Raw genomic sequence first — 25,212 nt, forward strand, 5'->3', positions numbered from 1 at the left:
AATCGCTTCCAACATAAAAGCTCCTTAACGGAAACACGTCTTCTGGACTCTCTGCGTGACAGTTTCCGGCGAGGAGTGGGTGTCCCTACAGGAGGTCCTGAAACCTCCCCACTGTTTTCGCTGGAAGTGTCTCGGAGCCATCCCTCCTGCTCACTTTCCCTCAGCTCAGCTCTTCTCCCCCTACTGGTTCCCTCTTCAGCTGCTGAGTCTCTCCTAACCTGTGTGAGCCCTTCCACCTCCCTTCCTTCCGATGGCAGTTCCCTGACACAACCCTACACTACATATAACACCAATGTTTCACAACAAATGTAACTGATGTGTAGAAAACACAGCCTGAAGAGAGAGACAATGCATGTGCTTTTGTAAACAAGGAAAATCTTTAATCAATATTTTTTTTAAAAAAAGAAATAAACTGGACTATATTCAACTTACTTGTAGGGGAAAGTATGTATACAATTGCAACACAACTTTTTTTTTTAATACTTTAAGTTCATCTTTTTAAAAACAGATTGATTTTAAACAGCATGTACGCTGTAGAACCCATAGTATTGTGGAGTGTGCAAACACCTGCCTACACATATATGAGTGCCCTTCCACCCTGACCTGCAAGACCTTAGCCCCATTCATATATATGTGATTGGTGACATGGCAGCCAAAGATGCAATCACACAGAAGCTGCTCCTTGCAGCAAGCTGTTTGGCTGAAGTGATTCCCCCATGCATTGGCAATGATTTTTAACCATCCTATGAGTATGCATTCTCAAGGTTAAAAAATAACAGACCCTCACTGGAATACACTTCATACAAATGGCACCTGGACTCCACAGTCATTATGTAGTTGTGGTGGTTGTCCCCACCCCCCGTAGCTATTACTGCAAAATTACCACTCAGAGTGGATGGCAACCCAGTCAGATGAGCGGGATACAAATAATAAAATTATTATTAGTAGCAGTTTGCATGAATTGGGCCTTGCTAATAGAGGAGGGCTCTGCTATGACCTTGATTTTGATATTGTGTTTAAGTAATTTGTATACCACTTTATGAACACAGAAAGTCTTTTAACACACAACCATAAAACAAGTTGTAAGGAAAAATGAAATACAAGAATAAAACAGCTAGTCAGCAGAACAAAGACCCTCAAATCAACAGCAAGAAAGAAGTCTTAACTTGCCTCCCGAAAGATGACAGGGAAGAAGTCAACACGGCTCGACCACGGTAGATCAAATTCCAAACTACGAGGTTACAAACAGGGAAGGCCAGTTTAGTGTGCGGAGGTCAATATGACCTTCACAAAAAAGCAGAAGCAAGTCATTTTTTAATGCTGATGGGGGGCAGCGGGAGATTGCTGTATTTTTCATACTAGAAAAGAGGCAATCAGGATCTGAGTTCTCCAAGGAAACAGATTGGTAGCCAATGCAGGAGTCTCAAAAGAGCTATTACAGGATGGTGCCTACTTGTACATGTCAACAGCCAAGTGGAAACATTTCACACTAGCAGAAGCTCCTGAACCATATTCAAATACAGCTCTACATAGATTGCAATACGGTACTCCCATCTGAAAGTCACCACACACCTGTCTCTATGTCAAAAGTGGTGAATTCCTGTTACGAACCCCACCTTCAGATAGCAGTGGTAAAGTGTCTTGTTTGTGGGGGGACAAGAGCTCATCTGCTGTGGAAGAAATAGACTGAAACTTCCTGCCCACCAGCAGCTTACAGAGTTTTATTAATTCTCTTTGCTGGAAAAAGATTAGTTTGGATAATTTTATTCTGCTCACTGAACCTGTTTTATTCCACACTCAAACAAGCTAATTAAAACCCCACTGTGTTTTTAATCCTATTTTCAGAAAGTCAGGAAAACAATGAAATACCTCCATCGTTTTCCTAAGCTTGTCCATCCTGTTGCACTGATGATCTTTGTTGCCGGTGTTATTTTGCAGCTGGTTTTGTCGTTGCTTAAATTTAACATACATTTCATTATGTGTTCTATGCTTTAAATTTTTACTGACGAACCGCTCAAGGAACTTTAGTTATTGGGTGGTAACTAAATATTGAAAATAAACAAATAAACTTATTGACGTGATTTGAGGCAGATTCTTCAGTGACAAGACTTTCTTTCTTTCTTTTTTTTGTAAACTGAGTTCTTAATTAATTTTCAGGCCGTTAGGCAACATCTAACACTATACAAGCAGACTTCTGCTCATGCAAAATGACGTCCTTTCCTCTTTTTCTCCCTGCAGTCTCCCACCAAATTTGCTCGGAGAGTTCCATAGTGGATGGGACTGCAAGGTGGCCTGCGAATCCATTTCGTCAACACTGACAGCTGGTATTCATGCAGGATCCTTATATTGTGGACATGCATTTATGTTTACATTTTTATTTCGTTGGGGAAAAACCAATGTGGGAAGCAGCTCTGGCTTCCAACGATCCGCATTACACTATAGTCTATTCAGAGTAACAATTAACCTCCTCCGTCCTTAGCTAAAAAGGAATTTTCCAGTGCGCTAATAAATTTTTGTCTCATTTGTGCTTTGAATTGCCGATACCATTCCATAAGCTGTTTCCTCCTCTGAATCTTTTGTTGCAAAGTCATATTTTGCTCTTTTTCTAAAAGGGCAGGCAGTTCTTTCCAGTTTTTAATAAAGATAAAGGGAGCTCCCGTGGTCTTTAGTAATTGCAGTGGGGCACTGTGGGACACAGATGAATTTCCGCAATTGCCTGGTGTCATTACATCTTCTACAACAGGAACGGAGCCAAATGAGCATGCCTCATAAACCCTGTAGCATTCTGTATTTACTCCCACTGGGCATAACGTGAGATCACTCTGTAGCAATGCGTCGTGGTAGTTTCGAAGGCTCTCGTTTGTTTCCTGAGGCCACCACCTAGAAAAAAAAGACAAAAGGATGCTGAAAGTGCATACTTCGTCAACAACAAATTTTGCGGAAAACAAAAGATTCACACCACATTTTTAGTGCAGCCGTTCGGTGTAGCAGCCACAGCCACAACAGTAATATCTAAGAACTGGGGAGTGGATAGTTTACATCACTGTTTCCCCATTGCCTTCATCAATCATTACTGCCTTGTTTTAAAGAGCTTAATGGCTTGGATCCTAAGATAAGTTAACGTAAGGAAGTTCACAGAAGGAATGTTTCCTGTCCTCTCCTCCATCTCAGTAGCCTCCTGACTCTCATCCCACATTGTTCAGGAGACTATTAGGGGGCAAAGGGGGCTTTTGGGGGACACACACGGATGGAACAGACCCAAGTCATTATGTTGATTTTCACTTATTTGTGAGGTTGATCAGAAAGAAAGAGTGCATATTTTAAACGATTTATAAAATAACAAACTGGAATAATCAAGAGAATGAACAACAGTGCTTTGACCTTGAGTGCTGCACATCTCAAACTATTTCTAAAGAATTTCCATTCAAATTCTATGCATTCATACACACAGCTCAAAAATAGAAAGTGGGCAGGGATGATGGGAGTTGTAGTCTAAAAACATCTGGAGGGCTGAGTTTGCCTGTGCCTGCCCTAAATGGCCTCAGCCCAGTATATCTGAAGCAGCGTTTCCACCCCCATTGTTCAGCCCGGATACTGAGGTCCAGCTCCGAGGGCCTTCTGACAGTTCCCTCCCTGCGAGAAGTAAGGTTACAAGGAACCAGGCAGAGGGCCTTCTCGGTAGTGACGCCTGCCCTGTGGAACGGCCTCCCACCAGATGTCAAGGAAATAAACAACTATCTGACTTTTAGAAGACAGCTGAAAGCAGCCCTGTTTAGGGAAGTTTTTAATGTTTGAAGTTTTATTCTGTTTTTAGTGTTCTGTTGCCAAATGGGTGGATCATCATCATCATCATCTTGGAACTCTACCTGCACATCACGATGCATATAGCAGTTTTATAAAGTGCTGGTATGGTATTTGAACCCTTATCATAAAGCCATCATCCAACAATTTTGGCATTTCAAAATACCCCCCCCCCATGCGGGCAATTATTGCAAATTGGTATCAAAATCCTGATGCAGTCAACATAAAACATTGGTATTTTTAACTGTTAATATTTTTGCTGTTATAGACTATAGTTCTTACTCTTCTCTGGCTGAAATCCAACAAAGCTTATCGAGTCCATTTTGCTTCAGGACGTCCACTAGGATCTCTCTTGTTGAATTCTTATAAACAGTTCCTAAGAAATTACACTGGTACGGTCTTGGCGTGTGGAGCATTGACCAACTCGGTTCAACTACAGGAAAGTATCTGTAGCTGTAATGAAAATAAAACATGTCTCTGTGTATGAAGCAGTTGTCGGGGGGGGGGGGGAACCACGAATGCAAGGATTTGGAACTATTCGTTTATGAAGGTTGCAATCCACAGCGTACTTACGGGACTGTAAATCACATTTCATTATGCCTACTTCAGACTGTAATCCTACACATGCTTTCCTTGGAGGAAGTCTCATTACATTCAGAGGGACTTATGTCTTAGTAGACATGCATAGGAATCTGTTTAGCAGTCAAACTTATCTATCTGTCTCCAACTCTGCTCACAGCCTTTTCCATGCTAGTCTGCCCCTTCATTTTATTCAGAACTTTCTATTCCTGATCTACATCTACTTTCTTGCCAGCAGAAGTGACTGGCTTCTTTAAAATTGACACCCCTAATTGTTTATTTGGTTACGTGAGCCTGTTGAGAAGATGCAGAATGTAAAGCGCCGTTCTTTTCCCCCTAATAAATGGTGCATCAATTCAAAGGCTCTTTCATTTGGCTTCATTCTTTCATTTCTATGTCAGCCATTCACAAAAGTGAAAGGTATGTCCTTTCCCCTCTTTCCATCTTAGTACAGCATTCACGACCACATTTACAGCAATGGAGTACAACCTTCGCACGCAAGAACTCTCCTTGCTTTTTTCGTCTCTGTGATATTTTTATCAATCTTTGATCCAAGGAAGGACAGCCTGTGATCCCCCAGATGTTACTGGATGACTGTTTGTGGCCACTGACCATGCTGGTTGATCCCATCTGTAGGCCATGGGATCACTATTCCTGCTTTAGCCAATTTTTAACACAGCACAATCTACTGAGCTCCTGAACAAATGGACCAGCAATGCATTCACAATCCAAAACTTCTTCTTATTATTATCCATTTGACAAGTTATTCCATTTCATTCTAAGATTTAGGCTGCAAGGGAAAACCCCATGGTGAAACTCTTTTATAAGCATCTCCCATAGGATATACTGGTGATGGGAGGAGCCCCTCTTCTTGCCCCAAATCTGCTAACATTAATGGAGCAACAGGACAGTGGCACATGCTATAGTTATTTCCATCCCACCAAGAGTGTGGTCTGGGGGGCCCAAATACCTGCAAAACCATGTTTCATTCAATTCTGTTGTGTTCAGATCCACTATATCACCGATATAGTTATGCAACTACCCCTCAGTGAGAAAAAGCAGTATACAAATATAAAATCAGATCTCTTTAATTTAAATACAATCCTAACTTTTTAAAAAAAGAGTCTCAATGTAAATGCTGGTATATATTAGCTGAAAGAATGCAACCTGTGAAGACATCACAGCAATTGGCTCAGTATACCTGAAGGAGCGTCTCCACCCCCATTGTTCAGCAGGTCCAGCTCCGAGGGCCTTCTGGTGGGTCCCTCCCAGCGAGAAGTAAGGTTACAGGGAACCAGACAGAAGGCCTTCTCGGTAGTGGTGCCCGCCCTGTGGAACCCCCTCCCACCAGATGTCAAGGAAATAAACAACTCTCTGATTTTTAGAAGACATCTGAAGGCAGCCCTGTATAGGGAAGTTTTTAAGGACTGATATTTTATCGTGTTTTTAATATTCTGTTGGGAGCTGCCTAGAGTGGCTGGGGAGACCCAGCCAGATGGGCGGGGTAAAGTAATAAATTATTACAGTATTGTTGTTGTTGTTGTTATTTACAAGTTGACTCAGAAGGAAGGGCCAATGTGCCCAGTGGAGTTTTCTTCCAAGGAACTGTGTTCACAATTGAATTCCCACCCACTTAAAACTGTAGTTTAATCAACAAATCATTTCTGATTCTTAAACACAATAATCCTAATCCAAAAGTGAAAACTAGCACTATCAACAATAGGAAAATGCTATTTTTGCTTAATACAGCTATTCTACAAAGCATTATGTATTCAACGTATATCCCACCTTAATTAACTGTTATACACGTAAATACATAGGACATTTTTAGGCATATGCAAAATTAAAAATATTTTCCTGAATGTATTCAGGACTTACGTAGCAACTCCCAAAGGCCAGTGGAAAATATCTTCTTCGTTCACTAAGGGGCTGTCGTATATTACGAAGAGCAGGTCCACAAACCCTCCATATCTTTTTAAGTAAGGGGAAATCCATTCATTTTTGCACTGTTCACTTCCAAGCAACACAACAGCAACATGCTGCAGCTTGTGAGTTTGTACTAATGTTTGTGCATAATGCAGCCACTGAGTGGCGTAGGAGATCTTTCCTTCCTCTCGGCCATTCAGCACTAGAACCACATTGTCAGCTTCTACTGAGAAGTAGCCGGGGACTACAGCTGGACCTGTAATGAAGCTGTGAATGACAAAAGACAGGCACTGCAAGGTTTACAGGTATTACAAATAATGCAATATAACACACCAGATTGACATTTTAAATAATAGTTATCACTGATGCTCAAAGGATTTTGCTCTATCGTTTTTGTAATGGAATGAAGAGGAACTGTGCAATTTCTCCCAAGAAATTAAGACCACCATAAGGCTTTGTCCTGCACTGTCTTTGCTGCCAACTCTTCATGGCCTGACCCCAAGGCTTGTTGTACCAGCAGTAGGTATATATTTACACACACACACACGGTGAGCTGTACCAACCAATGTGCAGGCAAGTAGCACATTATTCATTGTTGAATAAACATTCTGTTTGAACAATTTCACTAACTAATGCACAAAATTACGTTAAGCATGTTCACTGGGCTAAGAAATACTGCCACAACTAAACTTAAAAGAGGTATCATACAATCGGTACCTGAAGAATGATTTCCCTGCTGTGACGCTTCCTTCTCTCCACTGGGCCGACACATCAGCAGGCTCAAGAAGACCTTCAAAGATATGCTGCCACAGGTAAAGGCCTATGAAAACATGATTTATAGTTTGGACAATATGGGACGCATCTGAACTCCTAGATACCTTAACGAGAAATGAAGATAAAAAGAAGCAAAGCAGGCCAACTCCAATAAAGCAACACAACTTGGCAAGGTAAATAAAGGTCTGCAATAAGTAAGAGCAATGAAGGGTGCTTTAGGGAGGGGATCTAAGCAGACGAGAAAACAAGAAACCTACAGGAGTGCTGATGCATGCAAGGTGCACTTATATCTGCAATGTGATATAAGGCTTTGGGATATTTGGCATGGAGAGAAGCCCTGGCCCACCAGGAGGAAAACCTGAGAGCAGAGCTGCCTTTGACATATCCCACTCTCAGGCTAACATTCCACCCCGTTCAGTATTGAAAAAAGACACCCTCAGAGACCTTAGAAGCATCATAGAGAGTGTCCGTCCATTTACCACTGCAAAGGGCTTTACACCATCAAGGTGTGAAATCAATGAGAGGAATACAGAAAACTAGGAAAGGTGTCAGGGACTGGAAGGGCTCCAAGGAATGGGTGGAAGAAGAAATGGGGCCAAAGGCTAATCCAGCAGAAGGGGGGAGAGATTTATGGAGGTTTGTGCCTTCCACAAGGCAGGAGCCAGAGCTGAAGAAGGAGTCTCAGCAAGGTAGCAGGAATGGACTTTTCCTTGGGGTTTACTCCCGAAGCCTTTCGCATGATGAATGAGCATAGCCGCAAGGCAGCGGAGTTTTAGGATCAGGGTTTTCCTTCTCCTATGGGCTACCTTCCTAGGTTGATGAGCCCCATCTGCCCCTGTACATTCAGAAACTTTTAACATCTGTAGTCAAATTAATTTTTTAGTCACTGGGCAGGAAATGTTATGCTCCATTTTACAAGATATGATCCTAATAATATCTACTAGGAAGTTAATCCAATGGAAGTTAACAAGGCTTGCTATCAGCAAAGTGGGCTTGGAATCCTGCCTACAGTGGTACCTCGGGTTACATACGCTTCAGGTTACGGACTCCGCTAACCCAGTAATATTGCTTCAGGTTAAGAACTTTGCTTCAGGATGAGAACAGAAATTGTGCTCCGGTGGCGTGGCAGGAGCAGGAGGCCCCATTAGCTAAAGTGGTGCTTCAGGCTAAGAACAGTTTCAGGTTAAGTACGGACCTCCGGAACGAATTAAGTACCCGAGGTACCACTGTAATCCTAAACTCAGTTACAAGGAAATCCACTGAATGCAATAGTTCAGTAATGAAATGTTAAGGATCGAACCGAAGGAGTGAAGCAATATTATTTAGAAACAGCAATCACATTGCTAATGACAAGCGCTTACCAATAGCAGCTTTCCCCCAAATTTGTACCCTCAGGTCTGTTTGTTCCTGTTGCACTTGCATCTTTTTTAACAGTTGAAGACTATTTGCAGACTTCCGCTGCAAATCGTTTTTCTCATCAACTTCCCAAGGATTCCATTCTTCAGTTCCCAAAACAGCATCTTCTAAGTATAAAAAATGTAAACAACGTGAACCATAACATCAGAACTTTGTTGAATGTGTTGTTACAGGCCCATGCTGTACATATACTAAAACTGTGACACCTGAAGTGCATAAATACTTTTTTATATAATAAAAAACATCATGGAAACCTAACTCAGCATATGCTTTCTATGCAAATAGTCTGTCGTGACCCCAAAGTCCAGCAATGATCAGGAAACCAAGCAGAAGGCTACAACATCACTGGTTAAGAAACCAGATTTTGTTCCTGACTGTGATCCTAATGCTGGTAATCAGGGGACCACTGAATCCAAGACTGGCAGGAGGGAGCCACTGAACCAAATGCCACAGCATCAGACCCCATAGATTGGAGCCAGGATCCTTGGAGATACCTTCACTTGAATCAAGGGTCCCAATAGTACCTGTCCAGTTCAACAGGTCAGTAGAATACAGTAGAAATATCCATTCCCATGCCACAGGGTTGACCCTTTAAGAGACTATTTCTCCCAAAGGGGGAAGAGCCTGGGAAATGTGGATTGGAGGCAGAGACTCAAAAGGCCTCAGTTCACTTCCAACCCTTGTTTAGAACAAGTGGCTTATTAGGAGCTTTCCATGGTGCTGAAATTATTCTGGGGGCTCCTTTGTGAAACCAGAACAATACATGGTCCCAGCTTCTAACCCTGGCTGCAAAAGATTTCTGTCTGAAACACTGGAGATCCTCTGCTGGTCAATGCATATAATGTTGGGTTAGATAGACCAATGGTCTAACTTGGAATAAGGCAGCTATCAAGGAGTCAGTTATAACTCTTTGTGATGTGCTTCTTTCAGTGTTGCCTCTCATGACTCACAGAGACACAACTGTCAGAACCATCTTCAGGACCCAACTACGGGGCATGGTATTGCCACCTCCTTTGGTTCAGATGACTCGTGCATGGTGCCCTTGTCTCCTCAGTTCCACAGGAGCAAAAATGGCAGAATAAGGTAAGAGCCATTTAACAGGCTGGCATGCAACTACTTGTCAAGAAAACAGTTCACAAAGCTATGTTAGAACTCTGGGAGCTCTCCAAGGTCCTGTAGGTGCTCTGTATGCCTTGAACTCTTGATGGGACACAGGTGTGAACCTCAGGTGTGTACTGTCCCACCCCTCTCCAACCCCCCATCCCCACCAGGCTTGCCCATTCATTTTCCCTTTCCTCCATCCTAATTGAGCAGTTCTTCCAGGAGGGTGTTTCACTTGGCTCAGCTGGTAAGGCTGCCTCTCGTTGGCTTTTCTACCTTCTTTATGAACGTGTGTACATTTTTGATCCAGTCATTTAACTTCATAGAATCAATAACTAACAGCAGCATACACAAGAGCTCAGTAAAGTCACAGCAGCTAACCTATTAGCCTTAATCCCTCTTGAATTTTGGAAGAAGGGAGAGATTCTCTCAGGTAGCTGCTTACGTTATTATGGAGAATGTAATAAATCACCCATTGCATGCCTGCCTGCCTGGCTACTTTATGTGGCATGCAAACTGCCTTCCTTAAAAGACTGAGCCATGGAAAAGCAATAGGTAAAGGTAAAGGGACCCCTGACCGTTAGGTCCAGTAGTGGCCGACTCTGGGGTTGCGGCGCTCATCTCGCTTTATTGGCCGAGGGAGCCGGCGTACAGCTTCCGGGTCATGTGGCCAGCATAACTAAGCCACTTCTGGCGAACCAGAGCAGCGCACAGAAACACCGTTTACCTTCCCGCTGGAGCAGTACCTACTTATCTACTTGCACTCTGATGTGCTTTCGAACTGCTAAGTTGGTAGGAGCTAGGTTGGTAGTGAGCAACGGGAGCTCACCCCGTTGTGGGGATTCGAACTGCCGACCTTCTGATCAGCAAGTCCTAGACTCTGTGGTTTAACTCACAGCGCCACCCGTGTCCCTGGAAAAGCAATACCACCCAAGAAAATATGATGAGCACTTTTACTGGGGTAGTGGTAATGGCTACCCAACAGGCCAACACAATTTAAACCTGAAGCTCTTTCCTTCTTCCACTTTACACACACAAGATAATGGAAAAATGTAAAATGTGGTAAACTGCCCATTATTAGAGAAACTAAATCCCAAAGTGCACTATGGCAACATGCATGTGAGAGTTTCCTTCACCATGCACACACTGATCTTACAAAGCAGGAGAGAACTATTGTAAGCTTCAACCATGTTAGAAACACGACAGTTGAGGTGTTTGCTCAATATTAGTAGGCCTTGTGGCTCCAGCTTGGCTGAAGCAGGAACTCAGAAACAGACAAACTAGATAGCTGTTTCACTAAGCAGTGTTATTCGTACCTATGCACACCAGAGGGCAGATGAGCTTGTGTAGGAACTGCGAGCCTATATTGGATGAATGAAGAAAGGATTGTTTCTTTGCACTTCTCCTTTCAACAGAGCACGCATCCAAAGGAAAGCAAAAAATTGCTAATAAATTATATCTGTGCTCAGGTGCACATTTAGATTGATCCTACCTAAAGTGCTTTTAGGAGTTTGGAAGAATTTTCCTGCAAACCTTGGTTGTTTCACAAACTGTAGAGACCCTCTCCACAGTCTTGTCCTGTCCTTCATTTTGGTTGCCATACATAATAGGAGTGATCGTGATAGTAGCTTGGAGAAAACTGAAGTGACTGGCTTGGATTCAGGAAAAAAAGGCCCAACTTTTATTACAAAGCTTGTAATTTCCAAACTCCGCAGTGCTTCGACCACTTGGAAACTGCAAAGGGTTTGGCAGACCACTTAATGAATTTTCTGCACTAGGTGCTAAAGTATTTTGGAATTCAAATTTCAACGTACAATAAGTAATGAAAGACGTTATAAAAAAAATACGGTTAAAATCAATATGACTATTTCAGTGTGATGGATATGTCTGTTGTGCTAAACGAATTTATTTCTTACTGTTTCCACTTCCATATGTATTAACTCTCCATTCATCTTCAGTGCCTTATCTGTCTCTTTTCCCCATTTGGGTTCTTCCTTTGTTTTGATGCCAGCCCTGAATTTATTCCTGTGAGGAAGTCAGAGCCTCTCTGCCCCTCATTTCTGGCCCATCCCATCCATCTTCCAGGCAGACTTCTGGGTTCAAAGAAAGACAGAACAACCCCTGTGCTTACGCACAAAGCATTCTTCACACATACCTCCACTGCTCCACCGAGCTGCCACCAGAGACTTGAAGCTCACAGATCACTGGAGGTCCGTGGACCACACTTTGGGAACCCCTGGTTTACTCAACCTGCAATTCAGTACCAACTGTTTCCAAGCAATACAAAGTAATACTAACAATGACACAAAATATGATAGACAATCTACACCACTTTCTTCCTATGCTACCACCTTAATGAAAATATAATGAATATAATGAATACTTATGCTGGAAGCTGCTGACTTTACTCCAAAAAGTGAAATTCTTGTTCTAAGGCCTAATACATAGTCTACACCAGGCACAGGCAAACTCGGCCCTCCAGATGTTTTGGGACTACAACTCCCATCATCCCTAGCTAACAGGACCAGTGGTCAGAGATGATGGGAATAGTAGTCCCAAAAAATCTGGAGGGCCGAGTTTGACTATGCCTGGTCTACACCAGCCTTTGCTAACCTCCAGATGGCTACTAGCCAAGGCTACAGCTACTCGCCATGATGGCTCAGCTCTGCTCCACAGACAGAGGAGCTGATTGAAACCACAGAAGGAGAGAGTGCTCTTGTGCTCAGGTCTTGCTTGTGGGTTTCCTGCAGGCATCTGGTCGGCCACTGTGAGAACAGGATGCTGAGCTACATGGGCCACTGGCTTGATGCAGCATGCTCCATGTATGTTCTTAGATGTTGTTGGACTACAATTCACATCATCCCATCATTGGCCATGCTAGCCAGAGTTGATGGGAGTTGCGTTGCAAAACATCCATACGGCATTCCGTTGGTCTATTATACTATGAAGTAATCACCTGATAAGGGATGTGGGTGGCGCTGTGGGTTAAACCACAGAGCCTAGGACTTGCTGATCAGAAGGTTGGCGGTTCGAATCCCCGCGACGGGGTGAGCTCCCGTTGCTCGGTCCCTGCTCCTGCCAACCTAGCAGTTCAAAAGCACGTCAAAGTGCAAGTAGATCAATAGGTACCGCTCCGGCGGGAAGGTAAACGGCATTTCCGTGCGCTGCTCTGGTTCGCCAGAAGCGGCTTAGTCATGCTGGCCACATGAACCGGAAGCTGTCTGCGGACAAAAGCCAGCTCCCTCGGCCAATAAAGCGAGATGAGCGCCACAACCCCAGAGTCGGCCACGACTGGACCTAACGGTCAGGGGTCCCTTTACCTTTACCTTTAATCACCTGATATTAACATCTGCTTCAACAGTTAAATACCAGTTTGTGACATCTGCTTGTAATAGATTTGCTTAATGAAAAACAGTGGTGGCAACCTTAACCTCACACCGTTCCAATCTCTGCATGAATCTCGTTTCCTATACTTTGTTACCATTTTCTACCACAATCAAGCCCAAAAGAATCTACAACAATATATACCTATCCCTCTCTCTTCTTAAAAGCACTTTGGAGTTCTTGGGAAGCGCCTGATGGTACAAGACTGTGGACTCTCAGAATCTGGCCAGCAGGGATGCCAACTTGAATAAAATAATGGGGGGTGGGGGTGGGAAAACAGGTAAGCCCTGCCCCCACATAATGGATCACAAGACGGGCATACACACCATTAGACTGGCAATGCCCATCCACTTTGAGGGTCAGTCCCTTCAAATATTTTTGGGGCCCCCCGGAAGTGACCTCGGCCCCTAGAAGTCTGCCCCCAATGCTGGCCAGTCCCCTGGATACATCACTTGAAGCACCATATAGGAACAGAATAGGACTTGTATGTGCCTGTCCTGTCTTGCAAACATTGCATTTCCCTATAAACTCTGTAAATGCAAATCCTGCTGTAACGGGGAGTGCAGAGAGTCGGCCTCTCAAGGAGCCAAGACTGCAATCCTTATACACACCTAAAACTAAATACTACTAATAATACAGTAATAAATGACTGTGGAGATGCTTGTCACACAGAGAGCAACAGGGCAGGTGGTGGGGCGGCAGAATTAGAGGAGGAGACGGCGGCGTTGTTGTTGTTGGGAAGGAAGGAAGGAAGGAGTCCCCTTTACCTCGCCCCTGCTTCTCCCTCGGGGCGGCAGCTCGCGAGGCGGCCGGGCGGCGGGGCTTCAGGAAGACGCTGTAAGCCGCGTAGAGGGAGAAGAGCAAGTAAGCGGCCAGCAGCGCGGAGCACAGCCGCTTCCGAGTGAGCCGCATCTTTCACGGCCCCGCGGGCGCCGCCATCTTGCCCGGGAAGTGACGCGCTGAGGGAGGCTTTGCTGCCCTCGCCTGCCCGCCAAGAGACGGGCGGAGAGAGAGGCGGGCGGGCGGGTGCGCCCGGAGGATTCGGGACACGCGCGTCCCGGACGGACCCAGGGGGGCTCCGTGGGTCACGCGCGCTTGGCTTGGGGCTGGTTCTCCCGGGGAGTCTCGACAGCAACGAGACCAAGGAGGGGAGCCTGCCTGTTTGCGCAACCCTCCCGGAGAAGGCGAGGGTCTCATCCTCCGTGCGTGGTTTCAGTCCGCATCGTCCTCAGATAGGGCTGGGAAAATCTCTTCCCAAAAAACCCAGAAGAACCTTTATTGCCACAGGCTGCATGCATTACGCGGCATATAGCCAAAGCATGGGCGTAGCGGGTGGGGTGGGGTTGGGCAGCAGCCGCCCCTAAATCAATCAAAATGAATACAAATCTGAGGTTCCCAACAAAAATCCTGCCTACACCCATGATTCAAAGCACACCCACCTGGGAGCCTGCAGTTTAGCCATCACAGAACTACAGTTCCCAGCACCCTTAAGAAACTATCGTTCCCAGGATTTTCTTTTTCCCCCTGAGGTGGGTTTGCTTTAAATGTATGCACATGCAGCACATACCGTCCAACATTTCCCCAATGAAAATAGGGACATCTTATTCCAGGGTCAGCAAATTTTTTCAGCAGATGGCCGTTCCACTGTCCCTCAGACCTTGGTGGGGGGCAATCTATATTTTTTGGGGGGGGAATGAACGAATTCCTGTGCCCCACAAATAACCCAGAGATGCATTTTAAATAAAAGCACACATTCTACTCATGTAAAAATACCAGGCAGGCCCCACAAATAACTCAGAGATGCATTTAAATAAAAGCACACATTCTACTCATGTAAAAACACCAGGCAGGCCCCACAAACAACCCAGAGATGCATTTTAAATGAAAGCACACATTCTACTCATGTAAAAACACGCTGATTCCCGGACCGTCCGCGGACAGGATTGAGAAGGTGATTGGGCCGCATCCGGCCCGGGACTTAGGTTGCCTACCCATGACTTCCATGGCAGCAGCAGCAGCAGCAGCAACAATATTATTTATATCCCACACATCTGACTGGTTTGCCCCAGCCACTCTTGGCAGCTTCCAACATATATAAAAACATTAAACATTAAAAAAAACCACTTCCCTGTACAGGGCTGCCTTCAGATGTCTTCTAAAGGTTGTATGGCTATTTATCTCCTTTGGGGGTGCATAGCTCTATACCCTCCAACATTTCTCCAGTGAAAATAGGGAGGACATTCCGGGATCAAATCAGGAACTGGGACTGCTTCTGTAAATCTGGGGTTGTCCCTGGAAAATAGGGACACTTGGAGACCAGTGGTTCTCAAAACTTTCCCCATGAACTACTAGAAGATTCTCTAGGGTCACAGCAGCACGCTTAATAAACTTAGGGCATAGCCACACTTTCCTCTGCTTTTTCCAGGCACAGTCTGTGATTAAAAGCTTTATGTCCAAGTGCCCCTCCACACACACCCTTTTTTGCTATGGAGCTTTCCCTGCGAAAACCTCTTTGCAGCTTAATCAGAGCAAATGTCAATTTGCAGAAAACCCGGATTGACGTTTGCTCCGACTCAGCTTTATAGAGCAGGTTTTCAGGGGGAAAGCTTGAGGCAAAAAACCAACAACACTCAGACAGTGAATCATAGAACTGTAGAGTTTGAAGGTACCCCAAGGGTCATCTAGTCCAACCCCCTGCAATGCAGGAATCTCAGCTAAAGCATCCAGCTAAAGCACAGACCTCTGCCTGAGCGGGGTGGAAGGTAAACTTTGAGGAGGTTGTACAAGTCAAAGCACATATCTCTCAGTCCTATCTCCCCCCACTCCTTCAGTGCCTTCATCATAATCAAAGTGAGGGCCCAATTGAAATATCAGGACCTAAGCCAGCTTGCTGAGAAGAGTCCTTCTAATTTCAAAGATAAAAAATACTGGACTACATCAGCACTGTACTCTATTATAAAAATCACAGGCACCAGGTGAGATACTTGTTAGCTTAAAGATCTGGCCCTAATCAAAATGTGACCGGCCTCCCAAAAGTTAATCAAATGCAGGTCTGAAAACTGTACAGATATTCTTGATTGCTTCACAGCTTTCTGGCAGGTGACGTAAATAAAGCCTGTGAATCACATTTTGAAAACCTTTGCTGTAACACTGCACTGGACTCGATGGGGCAACTTGATATAAAACAGCTCTTTTCATTTTGGAGACCCTTGATTAATCATATCCATGCCATCAGTTTTCCTCTTGACCATCTGAAGCTGAGGTACTTTTGCATCCACACTTCTCTTCCTTGTTGTCACCCTGCCTGCATGACTAGATCCTGGCCTATAGGTTAGACTCAAATTTGACAGACTTCTCTCTGCAGAACAACAGTTTAAGGAAGGCTGACTTTGGGAAGAGCTCAAAACAAGAGATGGGAATGGAACTCCCTTCTGGACAGCACTATTCTATCTGCTTTGTTTTTTTATTCCATTTATATCCCACCTTTCCTCCAATGGGTGGAGCACATGGTTCTTACCCCTTTTTTTATCCTTATAACAACCCTGTGAGGTAGGTCTGACTGAGAGACTATAATTTGCCAAGGTCACCCAGAGAGCTTCATGGTTGAGTGTGGATTTTGAATCCTGTTCTCTCAGATGCTCCTCCAATTCTCTAACCAAACTGACTGTGTCCTCATTGCAATGTTTTGTTACAATTATTTTCCCCAAACTAGTCTAGTGTAGGTATGCCTAGGCATAACCATTTAGGCTTGTCATCAACAATTTAGGCCTGTTGGAAAGAAGGAAAGAGTGTGGTTTGCTCCCACCTTGATTTTGTGATTGTCTGTGTTCCCCAGCATTGAGTGACAGGTCCTTTTAAATGCCACCTGCAATCCAAGATGAGCCTCTATTCAAATGTTATTCAGCCAGATGTTTGACTACAATTCCCATCATCCTTGAGTACTGTCCTGGCTACGCTGGCTAGGGATGATGGGAGTTTTGGTTCAAGATCATCTGGGGCTCCAGGGTTGAAGCACAGATGACTGACAGCAGTTGCTTTATAATTATGGGACTTAATTTATTTGGAATAAACTTTTGGGAGTAGTATAAAGTCAGTATCTAGAACAGAGTAGATAAGGTGTTACCGGAAAATCCGAGGGCTCCCTTGGACGAAAACAAAGACACCAACCAGAGCAAATTGGAAGCAAATCAGCAGCCAGTAGGCTTGGTCTTTATTGAAGAAAAGGACTGTCGCGACAGGACTCCCACCGCCCACGAGGTGAAGCAAGATGGAAGCCCAGAACAAAAGAAGACCCCAACTTTTATTAGCTCCTAATCCCCTAAATTACACCCCTAGAAATGCATCATATTTACATCATGACTACATTAAGAACAGGAGGAGTCAGGGGAGGGGTCGCACAGGTAATCCGAGTATCCTGACACCTGGCGGGGGCCCCCTCCCTTTCTCCCCATAAGTCTTTCCAGAAGACAAAGGGAAAGGTGCAGTTTCCTGCCCCCTGAGGGGAATCCGGTCACAATCCCTTTGTCATAGTCCGTGTTGAATACACTAGTGTATGCAGTTCATTGTGTCTTTGATAGTCCTTCGTCTGAGCCCATCAAGATGACTATCAAGGTTGCTGTGTCAACTGGGGAAGGGCTGCAGAGTACGTGCCTGCTCGGTCAAGGGATTATGGCTGACTGACATCAAACCACCCCCCTTTGACAGTCCTTGTAATATGGAGTAAAATAAAAATGGAACAGTGCAAATCCGATGTATGGTTGATTTTTCTATGAATTTATAACAGAAGTGTGGCATATGTAGTGTGTGAGTGTGAGTGTGTGAAGTTTGTACAAACTGAATGATTGGGGTGGGGGGTTCCTGCTACAAAGGGATTATTCTTAGTCTAGAACTTTGCAGTTGGTTTATGGTTGTTGCCTTGAATTTATTAAGCCCTTTAGTTGAAAATCTACTTTTGTGGATTCTTTTCTTTTCTTTTCCACTTTGCAGCAAAAACAATCATGGTGAGGCTTCCAAATTTATGCGTGCTGTCCTTTGCTGTTGGATAGCCTCTTTATCTGCTGTTTACTGTTTTAAGTTTCTTAAGGCCAAAGTAATTGGTCATTGTGCTGTGTTGATACATGGTTTCAATTATGCTGAGAAGAATGTATTCACTGATGGAATTTCAAGATATGATACCTTTGATAAAAGTTCTTTGGAAATCTTTTTAGACTAAAAGAACACCACATATTAAAAGTTTTCCAAAGTATCTCTGTATGTAATTCCACAAATCCCTTGCCGATTGTTGGAGGGTGAAATATGTTTATTTAAGATGGAACAAAATATTTTTCATTTTGAAATGAGCAGGTGGGAGGAATGGTGAAATAAATATTGCCACTTGGGAGTGGTTTAAAAATAAGTTAGAGAACAACAAGTAAGCACTAAATTATAACTCTGTTGATGGCTGTATTTCTTGAAATAAGGGACAGGGAAAAAAACATTTTACGGTAATTGATTTTAAAGTGTTGTCATTGGTTTTTGTGATTGAGGATAGCGAGCAATGATACCCCATTTATGAAGTATGTGTGTTTTAAGTTTTTCAGAGGCAATGCTTTTGCAGCCATGCAGAAGAATCAATTATTCAGGTTTTATTAAAACTATACAGAAATGAAAGGCAAGGCTCCTTTATGCTACGTGAGCTTTAATACATAGGAAATATATAATGGAATCACAGTAAATAAAACCCCAAGAAATAGCAGCTCAGCAGAATACTGTTATTAAAAAGGCAGCCTGACAGATATTTGTCTGCAGATACCCAGCTGAACGAAATAAGGTGCAGCAGTCCTATTATGCCTGTTGAACAGCCCTAGGAAGTGTGGCAGTAGCTGCTCCATTGGCATATTTGTGACCCAGCATTCCACCAAAAATATATTCAGAAAAAAGGAACCCATATAGGAGTATGACTAGGTTCTCCCTCTCTCTCTCTCTCTCTCTCTCTCTCTCTCTCTCTCTCTCTGTGGCACGCATAGCATTCGTGCACAATTTTTATTTTTTTTTGCTTTTTTGCATTTTCTGTTATAAACATTCGTTTATTTCACCATAATATTCTATTAGCTCTTTTGATACAACAACAACTGATACAACATCTAACGGTGATAGTAATTATCTATTACAACCGTAAGACATATCTAGTTATTTCCTGTCATGAGCAGAGGTGTAGCAAAGCCAGGTGGTACCCAGTGCGAAAAGCTTTTTGTCACCCCCCCAATTGCAATTTGGGGGGGTGCCAGTGCCGCCCACCGCCCGTGAAAATCCGACCGCCGATCGCGTAAAACCGTCCGCCGGGGATGCAATTGCTGCGGGCGGATTTTGGCGATTGGCCTGATCGTCGTTGTGAAAATTGCCGCTGTGAAAATCCGTCTGCTGATCACACAAATACGCCCGGCCACAATCGGCGGGTGGCACTGGCACCCCCAGCAGGAGATGGGCCTAAAGTCTTTGGGATTTAGTATATCTTTCTCAGATTTGGGGATTAGTGTTATAAACACCTTCTTCCAAGTTTCAGGTATACCACCCCCTTTTTAGAGCTCCATTCATTACTTCTTTCTTGAAACGTTTTATATTAAATAGATGTGAGTCCATCTTGTCCTGGCGATTTTCCTATTTTTGCTTGTTGTATGGCAATAGTTATCTCTTCCGCTGATATTGGTTCATTGAGGTAATTTGTTAGCCAAGGTAGGTCACTTTCTGTAATGTACCGTATAATGAATTGGAAAAAAATGTTAAAAATAACTTTTGTAAAAACAAACAAACCCAGAAGCCTTTTATTAGGAATTGTAGGTACCGACATTCCAAAGGAACAGAAAAGACTTTTCATATATGTGACAACAGCAATGCGGATGCTGCTAGCCCAGAGATGGAAAGAAGACAAAGTCCCTGCCAGAGAGGAATGGCAAACCAAGCTGTTGGACTATGCTGAAATGACAAAACTGACTGGAAGGCTCAGGAACCAAGAAGACCAAAACTTCAATGAAGAATGGGAAAAAATTATAATTTATCTAGGAGACCACTGTAAGCAGATTAAAACCTTAGCAGGATTTTAATAACACTTGTAATGTAGCGAATATTATGGATAATATGGAAAGATATAAAATATGGACTATGAAATAATATATAGTTGAGAAGGTGGACAATAGGATCCATGGAGGGGAAGGTGGGGCGTCCAGAGATTTGGATAAATCTCTAAACAGGGATATGTAAGTTGGATTGTTATAATTCTGTATTTGTAAAATCAAATAAAAATTATTATATATGTAAAAAGGGAGGTTTGGGTGATGGTGAGTTATGCATTGGGTCACCCCAAATTCTCCATCAGATCACATAGCATGTCCATGGCTACAGCCTGCACCAAAAACAACAACCAAAAATGCATCTACTGTTTCGTGGGGCCGCAATGGTGCAAAAATGTGGTTACAAAGCACGGATCCACATGGATCCTCAGGATTTTTGCATTGGGCTACCCCAAACTCACCATCAAATCACATATCATGTCTGTGGCCACAGCATGAACCACAAAAATTGTACATCCACTGTTTTGTCCAGCTGCAATGGTGGAAAAACGTGGCTACAAAGCACGGATCCACATAGACCCTCAGGATTTTTGCATTGGGCTACCCCAAACTCATCATCAAATCACATATCATGTCTGTGGCCACAGCATGTACCACAAAAATCATACATCCACTGTTTCGTTCAGAATATCTTTTTTTCTTGTTTTCCTCCTCTAAAAACTAGGTGCATCTTATGGAGCAAAAAATACGGTATGTGTCCATTTTCTCTTCATCTTCTTTTCCTTTTTCATAGAGTTTACTTGAGGACTTTTGGAATTCTTTACAAATGTCATTGGGATTAGAGATTATTCTATCTTCCACTGCAATTTTGTTTAAGGTATTTGGTTTTCTTCCTATTTTCAATTGCCATGCCAGTAATTTCCCAGGTTTGTTTGCCCATTCAAATTGTTTCTGTTTCAGTGATCTAATTTTTTGCTGTAACTCATCTTGCATTATCACAAAGAACTGTGTTTGTAGGACTTTCAATTATTTTTCAGTTGTTGAATCCACTGGTTTATCTATAAGTTTATTTTCATACATAAGCATTTCTTCCATTAATTTTCTTTCCCCTTCTTCTCCCCCCCCCCGCCCCCGTGGTATACATTCTGTTGTATGAAGAAGCCTCTTACTACCATCTTGCTTGCATTCCAGACTGTCTTTAAATCTGTCTCATTGTTTAGATTGTACTGGAATTATTCATTTAGTATTTGTGAACATTTCTTGATTACCTCTTCATTTCCTAAGATATTTTCATTTAATATCCATCTTAACCACGTCTTCCCTCTATTCCGCAAAGTCATTTTTATTGGATTATGATCCGATAGTGCACAATTTGTTACTGGCCACGGATTTCAGCAAATATGAAGTACTTCAAGGCTGAATAAGAATGGGTCATTGGTAACATGTAATGCATATTACATTGCAAAGTATTACATTGTTTAGAAGATAAAACCATGGTTGCCATTTCTTTTTAAAACAAAACTAGTAGACACATTTTTAAAAGATGAACAGAAATGATCAACACCTGCTTTTGTAAACTGTGTATAATCTCTACGACAAGGGCCTCCTCCTAGGAAGATAGTACTGTGCTATCTGCCTTCTTAAATGTAGCCCCTTGAGATTTCATCTCCCTGTCAAGTACTTGGCATGAAAAACCAGAACATTCCTCCCTCCCCAAGACAGGGTCCTGCTGTAGAGACTGACAAGTTGTTGGTGTGCAGAATTTAATGAAATCTATTAGAGACAAGCAGAGTAAATAAAGCATCCTCTTCGTCTAATAAATTTTCTCCCTTCGGTTCGTAACAGAGCAAGATTCTTTCTTTGAACTGCAGGCAAAAATCAGGAGAGACTACATTGGGTTTCTGCTTTTTCATATTACCCATAAGCAAACAACTTGATCACCGCAGAAAGTTTTCTGTTACATAGATTTCTGCTATTACATTTCCAACACAAATTGCAAGTCATCTGACAATTGAAAGGAATTGGTAGCCAATGTGGTGAAACTTCAGGTGTTGTTGGACTACAATTCCATCATTCCTGACCATATGCCATGCTGGCTGCGGTTGATGGGACCTAGATTTCGACATATGAAGGCATCATGTTGGCTACTCCTTCTTCTGGTTCTCGCTGGATGAAGAACTGGAACTCGGATTACAGTTTCTGCCAAAAACTTTAATGCACAAATCTGTACAGTACATAAGCAAGGGTTAGAGGCAAAGGAGGAGATATGCATGGCATGTCCCCTGGACTTCTGCTTTAAAGGAACAGGGTGGGCAGAGCTTTAGCATAGCAAGCAAGAAATACCTTTGGACTGGGCAAGCAAGCAGGCACTCCTTCGAGTGGGTCGGGCTGTTAGCTGCCTCCCTGGATCATCAAAGTCCAACTCTTTGAGCATCTCCCACCCTTCTTCCTGTTTTGACCATTCCTTAAGGATGTTTCCATAGGGCTCATGACATTCACCCAAACTTTTTTTGGGTGGAGTAGGTTGTGGCGTTTACCCTCCTAGGTGGGTCATAAGGAAAGGGTTAAATGAGTGTGAAGTGATTGGCCAGTGGGAATGCAAGGGGAGGAGTTAGAGTTAGAGTTGGAGTTGTTGGGAAGTCAGTTGGGAGTTGGAGAAGGAAGAGGGAGAATAAGTCTGTGGGTTGGTCGAGTTGTGTTGTGAGAGAGTGAGAGAAACTGATAGGAGGAGTCAGATAGACAGTTGGGATAATCATTTAGCAGTTATTAGGAAAGGTATAGGCCGGTAAAGAAACAAGAAACTAAGATTAAGAAACTGACAAGAAAAATTATCTGAAACCATAAACTTGTTAATGCTTATAAAATAAACTTGCTTATTTGATTTAATGTTAACAACTGTCTGGACTCTGTGTGTACCCGAGAGAAATGGGTTGGTGGCAGCAGGGAAACAATCACAGTGGTGGCACAGGGATCAATAGACCGTCAAACGTCCGGGGACCCTGTGTGATCATCACATAGGTAACCACCCTTGCCTCCTCATGACAAAGGGGTGAGTGGGAAGTCAGAGGTTTAGCAGGCACTGAGGACAATCCTCAAGGGCGTCATTGCATGCATGGGTACAATGTTGGTGACCTCAGGTCCAGGAGTCAGAATCTGAAACCTGCACTTGAAATGAGAAACCCTTAATTTCAGCAGTCAAAAGGATGATGAAGAAAATCTATTTTGATTCTGTTAGATCATGAAAAAGTATTGGCCAATATGGGCGAAAGGACTAAAAAATAGGATTTGAAATTTCAGACGTGTCCTGAGCCTTGAATTTGGAACCAAGGTGTTACCTTACTGTGCCATTGTCATAACAGGCGTATTTCTTTCAAGCACGGGGAATGCAATTTGGTGTATCATCGCAGTTTGCATGTAAGCAGGTACGTCTCATCTTGTAACATGATCCCACCAACTGGTGGTGAGAACTTTACCACACTCACTGGGAAACCTGGGAATCCTGTTGTAACAGGATATTATAGGTGAGTTACCTACTTTGAAGTCAGTGTGCTAAAGCTGGGATGGGAAGCCTGTAGTGCTTCAGATGTTGTCAGACTTCAGCTCCCATCATTCCCTATTGCTGGCCTTATCACCTAGGGCTGATGGGAGTTGACGTCCAACAATCTGGAGGGCTACAGGTTGTGCTATGGATTTAGGAGTATTGCTTAAAAACTTATTTTCTCAATTGTACTCTGCTTTTCCATCATGTGAGCTAACGAGCCTCTACTGAAACGTTCTTCCATCATACATTCACAGCTATATAGGTAATAAATGAAAATTCCTAAAGAATTTCCCAGTGGATTCAAGCAACATATACTAGGACCCAACAGCAGCTGAGTAGATTCTTTGATCTTAATGCGTGGCATCAGTTGTTAATTATTTTGTTTGAACAGAGATGCCTTCCACATTATCAGTCCAAACACTTGCAGGTGTTTGCCCCTGTTTTAATTACCTGTAATTTGTCTTGAATTGATAAAATGAACACTATGTTTATTTTTACGTTGGCAAATAAAAAGGGGCATTCTTATGCTTGGAGTCTGGTTATGTGATAATATTGTGTGCAATTTGTAAGTTTTTTTCCCTGTGTGTGCGTTTTACAATATGGTAAGATTAATTATAATGAGTGATATTGTGATCCTACTATGCCAGTCAGTTGCTACACTGGGATTAATGCTGGCATAAAGACCTATGAACCTAATGCTCCACTGGCAGCAGCTGCAGTACTGCATCATCAATAAAGCCCTAAATGGCCTTGTCCCAGTGTACCTGAAGGAGCGTCTCCACCCCCATCGTTCAGCCTGGACACTGAGGTCCAGCTCTGAGGGCCTTCTGGCATTTCCCTCACTGTGAGAAGTGAGGTTACAGGGAACCAGGCAGAGGGCCTTCTCTCTCTTATTTGGTTAAATATATTCTTATTGTTTTTCACAATTAATTCCACATTAACATCAATAAAAAAGAACATTTTTACTCCCCAATCCCCATGTGTAGCAATATCTTTTCAAAACCTTTTTTTTGAAATTCCAAGAATCTCCGGACTTTCCTCCATCCCCTCTTCTGGTTCTTTAACAAAATTCTCTTACATTTCCATATCCATTTACCCAATTTTCTAATAATTACACATAGTTAATTAAAACTTACACGCAGGTGGCGCTGTGGTCTAAACCACTGAGCCTCTTGGGCTTGCCGATCAGAAGGTTGGCAGTTTGAATTCCCGCGATGGGGTGAGCTCCCGTTGCTCAGTCCGAGCTCCTGCCAACCTAGCAGTTCGAAAGCATGTCAAAGTGCAAGTAGATAAATAGGTACCGCTCTGGTGGGAAGGTAAACGGTGTTTCCGTGCACTGCTGGTTCGCCAGAAGTGGCTTAGTCATGCTGGCCACATGGCCTGGAAGCTGTAAGCTGGCTCACTCGGCCAATAAAGCGAGATGAGCGCCGCAACCCCAGAGTTGGCCACGAATGGACCTAATGGTCAGGGGTCCCTTTACCTTTAACTTTAACACTTCAAATCATTTCCCATTATTTAACACAGATATCATTTAAGCAGTGGCGTAGCGTGGGGGGTGCAGGGGGGGCCGGCCGCACCGGGCGCAACATCTGGGGGGGGCGCTCGCACTCGCAGCTCTCTGCCCCTACCTGGCTCACTCACTCT

General features: G+C 43.4%; 1 protein-coding gene across 1 annotated transcript; it reads right to left on the minus strand.

Annotated features, from left to right (window-relative positions):
• Positions 1-358: 358 nt before the first annotated feature.
• On the minus strand, positions 359-14,181 carry RXYLT1 (ribitol xylosyltransferase 1). Its single transcript, XM_081022386.1, has 6 exons — positions 13,749-14,181; positions 8,442-8,603; positions 7,024-7,126; positions 6,259-6,573; positions 4,084-4,254; positions 359-2,880 (listed from the first exon to the last, which is right to left on the minus strand). Exons 1-6 carry the CDS (start codon positions 13,891-13,893, stop codon positions 2,460-2,462), a joined length of 1,317 nt encoding a protein of 438 aa, XP_080878512.1. The 5' UTR covers positions 13,894-14,181; the 3' UTR covers positions 359-2,459.
• Positions 14,182-25,212: the final 11,031 nt, after the last annotated feature.

The sequence above is a fragment of the Podarcis pityusensis genome, assembly GCF_964106645.2.
Source record: "Podarcis pityusensis genome assembly, chromosome: 10".
NCBI lineage: Eukaryota > Metazoa > Chordata > Lepidosauria > Squamata > Lacertidae > Podarcis > Podarcis pityusensis.